At 47.4% G+C, this 6286-nt stretch overlaps 1 protein-coding gene across 1 annotated transcript; it reads left to right on the plus strand.

Annotated features, from left to right (window-relative positions):
• The first annotated feature begins 432 nt into the window (after nt 1-432).
• LOC144727458 (P2Y purinoceptor 8-like) lies at nt 433-5019 on the plus strand. Its single transcript, XM_078606310.1, has one exon. The coding sequence runs from the start codon at nt 749-751 to the stop codon at nt 1868-1870; it is 1122 nt and encodes a 373-aa protein (XP_078462436.1). The 5' UTR covers nt 433-748; the 3' UTR covers nt 1871-5019.
• Nucleotides 5020-6286: the final 1267 nt, after the last annotated feature.

Here is a 6286-nt window from a genome sequence, read left to right on the forward strand (position 1 = left end):
ACGTGTTAAACTGAAGAGATAAGTATGGCAAGGAGCCAATACATCTGTTTCCTAGATTTGTCTTCACCTATTTTGTTCCAATTTATTGTTTTTGATATTCCTTCAGAGTAATGACATAGCCCAGTGCTGCCTTAAGTACTTTACCATGGGTGAGCCATCAGTTCAACATTTGGAGCGGCAGCACAGAACAACTTACGAATTCTACAAATTCCATAAGTTAAGAGTTGTCATATCTTCAACTCACACGCGAGTTAAGACCAACAACCACGTGTCATGATCTAGACCACGACCACGACCTACCACGTGTCATGATCTAGACCACGACCACGACCTACCACGTGTCATGATCTAGACCACGACCTACCACGTGTGACCAGGTCGCCTATAAAAGACAGCTCAGCTCAGCGGGCTTTACCTATGCACCTCCTATGGAGTGCCTATAGATTATCTTCTAAAAAAAACTGCTTCATTGCATTTCACCTGCGATTTGGGCTATTCCAAATTTGCAGATAACATTCCACCAATGGCACGAGAGGCTGTAAGGTGACGCGGAAGAGGAAGTGCTATTTTTGTTTGTATGCATTGCTCACAGTTTGTGTAAATGGGCGGAGTGGCATGAGGCGGGCGTGCACTTACTTAAAGATAAGCCACACGCGCTCGCTCTGCTGGACTTTGCTATGAACGCATCTCCGTAACAGACTCAAAGAGGGCCAGGCAGCCGCGTGTGTGTAACACGCATGCTATCAAGATGAACAATTCAGAGGCGCAGTGGAATTATTTCTTGCCGAACATTTCGTCATCTAGTATTCCCTCGACAAGTAAGACGGAATGCCTAAATCTGACAAACAGCACGCTGCAGTGGCTTCAGGGGGACAGCTCTCAAATAGTGCAGCCGATAATCTACATCGTCGTCATCATCGTCAGCCTGCCGGCCAACGCTGCTGCCCTGTGGTTCCTCGTGAACCCCACGGTGAACGTGAAGCGCACGCCCTCCACCGTGTTCACCAAGAACCTGGCCGCCGTTGACCTCCTCTACCTGCTCTTCCTCCCGCTCGCCATCGCCTACAACTTCAACGGCAACGACTGGCGCTTCGGCACCGTCCTGTGCCACGTCGTGGTGTCGCTCACCTACCTCAACGCGCACTGCTCCATCTTCCTGCTCACCTGCATCAGCGTGGACCGCTACCTCGCCCTGGTGCATCCGGTCAAGTCGCGCCCGTGGAGGACCCCGAGGTACGCGGCCGTGCTCAGCTGCGTCATGTGGGCGCTGATGGTCCTCTCCATCGTGCCGATTAACACCGTGCAGCTGGTGACGTGCGTCAATGGCCCCGGCGCCGGTCTGGACACAGCGGACGTCACCCTCACCACCTGCTTCGACGTGTTCACCAGACGGGGCGGCCAATTCCTGGTCATCTACTCCATGGTCTTCTTCGTCATCGCCTTCCTGGCTCCGTTCGCCACCACGACGTTCTGCTACGTGGCCATCATGCGCTCACTGAGGCGCTCCTCTCGACGAGGGGAACAGATGGACCGGGAGAAGAAGAAGGCCGTGCATCTGTGCGTCACGGTGCTCGGAGCCTTTGTCCTGTGCTTCGTTCCCACGAACGTCACGTTGCTGGTGCACGCACTGCGCATATGGTTGTATCGGGACACGTCCCTCTATGGGGTCTACAAGATCTGCCTGGCGCTGGCGAGTCTTAACACCTGCCTGGACTCTTTCGTTTATTATGCCGTCTCTAAGCCCTTCCGACAGAAGGTCCGCAGCCTTCTCTGCTGCTTCTCAGCTGCGTTTCGGCGCAAGGAGTCCGTGTCATTGTCTCTGTCTCCGTCTGTAAAGTCAAAGAGAGAAGATTCATTACGGCCGTTGTGACATTACAGTGTACATGCTACTGCGTTTCTTTGGGATATTTTCAACCGTGCAACTCCAACCCTTATGACGCTCCTGGAACCTCCATTGTCAGCGGTGGAAACAAATGTGTGTGATCCTTTCGGCTGGGTTGGTGGCTTCTGGACGAGACAGTTAAGTTGCGAATCAAGGCGGTGCCTGTAGATAGCTCTGCAGCATCGAGCAGGCGGTGAGCGGTGAGAGTAACTGCTCTGACCATGTGTTTTGGCGTTTGTGAGGTCACACACTCTACCCCAAGTTTCCTTCCACGTGAAATAATAACCAGGAAAAAATAATTCGCCAAACGTACCACGGTATACCCAGCCAAACTTACCCAACTAAATCACCAACTGTGTATACCGTAATTCATTAATGGTGCTTACGTTTATACAATTCTAAGCAGAAAAATGTTGGAGTTTGGAAACACAAACTTCCTGTTTTTTTGGCCCAATATTTAAAGACGTTGCCTTCTGCTCCATGTTTTTATTCAACCACAGCATTGCCGACACCAACGAGTGTTGATGCTGTATGTCTGTCAGGTGCCAAAGTTGCAAAGGAATTTAAATATCCATTAAATGTAAACACACGTAAGGCAGTCTCTTAGATAGTTTGCAGAGTTCAAATGTACCTTTCCTGTATTACCAGAGCACTATAATCATAAGAGTATGAAGTTGTCGATACAGAGCCTAATAAAAAACAAACCACAAGCCAAGTACCAAGTGCTCCGAGGCATGTTTTATTCGGCTCTGTGTCTAGTTATATGGTCATGCACATTCAAACAAGCAGAGCGCACCACGGTTTAGTATTAATCATAGGGGACGTCTCTTAACATCAACTTACAAAATATCACAGATTATTGAACATGAGAGCAGGAACTTTATAAACACCTCGGGATGCTGGTTGTAACCACCAGTGAACCGTCAGACAAAATTGTGAAAAGATTTAGCTTTTCAACATTCCATTTTTTGCTGATCAACCAAAACAAGTGGCTCATTTGCTCACTTGATTTGCTTGTCTTTGTCGGGTGGTGGAGGGTTATGGTTAAAAAAAAACACATTGACGATCTACCAAAAATCTAAACTAATTTGTGAGTGCACTTGAAGTATCACGAAGTTTAATCGTGGATTAAGCGGATTGTGGATTAAGCGGTTGCAGAAGAGCATGGCGTCGGCAAAGCAAAATAACAAGAAGCGACCTTTTTTTCGAATTCGCTAAAAAAAACAACTCAATATTTCAAGATCCGCACAGTGCACGTTGTGAATACGAGACGGTGGTGGGCCATTAATAAACAACTGTCACAAAGCAGCAGCAGTCCTTAAAGAGCTACGCCTCATGCGGCCTCAGAGCCAAAAGTTTGCCGAGCCCGGTAGGAGACCGTTGCCAAAGAATCCCCAAGCCCAAATAGAACTAAATGTGGTGACAGAATTTATAAAAAAAAATATTTAGCGTCATTTTAAGTTTCATTCATCATTTTCAGACACGTAGTGTTAAAAAAAACAAGAAACCCTAATCCACTCTCAAAACTCCACACACGTGCTTTCGCCACACACACACATCTGTATGTAGTACGGTACAGTCTAGATATTGTGCAGTCTACTTTTCTGTGTTATACAATTACTTGGCAGCGCTGCTGCGAACACTTTAAGAGTCAGCTGGATTGTGGTGCAGTACGGCTCGAAAAACTGTCTCGACTCGAACGTAAAGGTTAACAAGGGCCTTCTGGTTATTTTGGTTTGTGTCCATGCACACAATGACTGCAGAATGACTGCAGATAGCCCAGCGCATACACGCACAGACATGCTTGGGCACTTCAGATCCGTGCTTGAACATCCCCTATTATCACTCTTCGTTCAGCGGTAGTTTTCAACACTCGATGGCAATGTTTTCTGGTGTCTCTGAGTCTTTGTCTCGTGGGATGTGTACTTTCGTTACGTACTGACATGTTACATGTGCCAGAGTGCATGGGCCAAACACAAGTTGGCACAGTAGGGGCCACAGGTGGTGCATCGGCCAGTCATCTCAGTCGGTCGACCCGTGGCACCTGCTGAGTCTGCCCCGTGACCTCCTGCCAGCGGGCGTTCGAAACTTCACGTGGCCTCAACGTGCACATAGCCTGGCACAAGCGCCGTGGTGCCGTCACCGCTACTTAGTGGCGAATGGCGGTTGTTGTTGTTGTTGGGCAAAACACTGCCCCGTGTAAGCGTCCCGGGCAGGTTTCAAGTTCGGCTCATTAGAGACGAAGCTAATTTGTAACTAATCAATGTCCTGTAACTTTAATTGAAACAAATCTGCTGAGGCGTGAGAAGCCCCTGGGCACTCATCCATGGCATTGAAAGCGGACGTGGAATTCCAAGTCCAAAGCTCAAAAAAACACAACTCAGCAAACCAATCAGCCCAAAAGTGGGGCAATATTCGCTTGTGCTTTAAATCGAAGTGCCCCGTATTGCCATGTGGCTCTGAGCCCTTTGTGTAGATTCTGCATTGCGATCAGGACCCAGTAAAAAACGGAGCGTTGAACCTGTTCAGTCCAATGGTTTTAAACCGCATACGAACGTGAGCTCAACGTTGCATGTTTTTATTCTGGCGAGGCTTGCCCACCCTTTGGTATGTGTATGGCTAACAACAGAGATACACTTATTGTAGACAGTGCGACCTAAAGGGTTCAGTGAAGTTCGTGTCAAGTCAGACCAGTTGATTTCTAAAGTCCAGATTGTGCAATTTCTCACTCCGGTCGAAAATATTCATCTTATACAGGTATCATGCAAACAGTGCCTCATCACATCCACGTCCGAAAACTGTTTGGTGTAATTTACGTACGCTAAGAGTGTTGATGCTGTATTTCTGTCAGGTGCCAAAGTTGCAAAGGAATTTAAATATCCATTAATTGTAAACACACGTAGGGCAGTCTCTGAGATAGTTTGCAGACTTCAAATGTACCTTTCCTGTATTGCCAGTGCACTATAAGTGGCATACTGCATCTGAGGTAAAATAAACTATTATACATAAATGTCCTCAAATCCGTTTCCCATTGAAAACGTTCAAATCGCGTTTGCTTAGATCTCGTGACATCGCAACACCGAATTATGAAAACAATGTGTTTGATAAAGAAATTGTGCCAACAACAGTCGAAATATTCTTGTTTCTAAATGTGAATTTTTCAATCTTCGTTCTTTTACGAATCACATATAATTGTCATACAGTATATGATTATTAAAAAAAAAACTTGATATCGGGCAATGTTTACATTTTAAATGAACAAGAGACGTTGTCTTGGAATTAATTTCACCCTGCAATGTAATTCCGTGTCTGTAGTTAATTGTCGGTCCAACGGTTCTAACGAGAGGTTGTGGTTGTGGGTTAGATCGCGTAAAAATAAACGCGTCGTCAAACCCGCCACCACCCGACACAGCCAATGTCACGTGAGCGAAACATGCTAATTTAGCACACCGCTGTGTTGGGGCAGGGGTCCCCAACCCACAGGCGGTTCGTGGCCTGTTAGGAACCGGGCCGCACGGCAGCAGGAGGTGAGGGCGGTGAGTCCGCGCGTGGCCCCGCCCCCCCCCCCCATTGTTTTATTGTTGACCACTTCCGTCCGCGCCTCTTTCCCGCACTGCGAACTTGTTTCAGTCACAGTCTTGGTAACAGAGGTGTGGACTCGAGTCATGTGACTTGGACTCGAGTCAGACTCGAGTCATGAATTTGATGACTTGCGACTCGACTTGGACTTGCATAACAATGACTTTGTCCCACCTATGAGATGTGGACTCGAGTCATGTGACTTGGACTCGAGTCAGACTCGAGTCATGAATTTGATGACTTGCGACTCGACTTGGATAACAATGACTTTGTCCCACCTAGGAGATGTGGACTCGAGTCATGTGACTTGGACTCGAGTCAGACTCGAGTCATGAATTTGATGACTTGCGACTCGACTTGGACTTGCATAACAATGACTTTGTCCCACCTATGAGATGTGGACTCGAGTCATGTGACTTGGACTCGAGTCAGACTCGAGTCATGAATTTGATGACTTGCGACTCGACTTGGACTTGCATAACAATGACTTTGTCCCACCTATGAGATGTGGACTCGAGTCATGTGACTTGGACTCGAGTCAGACTCGAGTCATGAATTTGATGACTTGCGACTCGACTTGGACTTGCATAACAATGACTTTGTCCCACCTATGAGATGTGGACTCGAGTCATGTGACTTGGACTCGAGTCAGACTCGAGTCATGAATTTGATGACTTGCGACTCGACTTGGATAACAATGACTTTGTCCCACCTAGGAGATGTGGACTCGAGTCATGTGACTTGGACTCGAGTCAGACTCGAGTCATGAATTTGATGACTTGCGACTCGACTTGGACTTGCATAACAATGACTTTGTCCCACCTA

This window comes from Lampetra planeri, chromosome 25, assembly GCF_965212315.1.
Source record: "Lampetra planeri chromosome 25, kcLamPlan1.2.h2, whole genome shotgun sequence".
NCBI classification, from domain to species: Eukaryota; Metazoa; Chordata; class Hyperoartia; order Petromyzontiformes; family Petromyzontidae; genus Lampetra; species Lampetra planeri.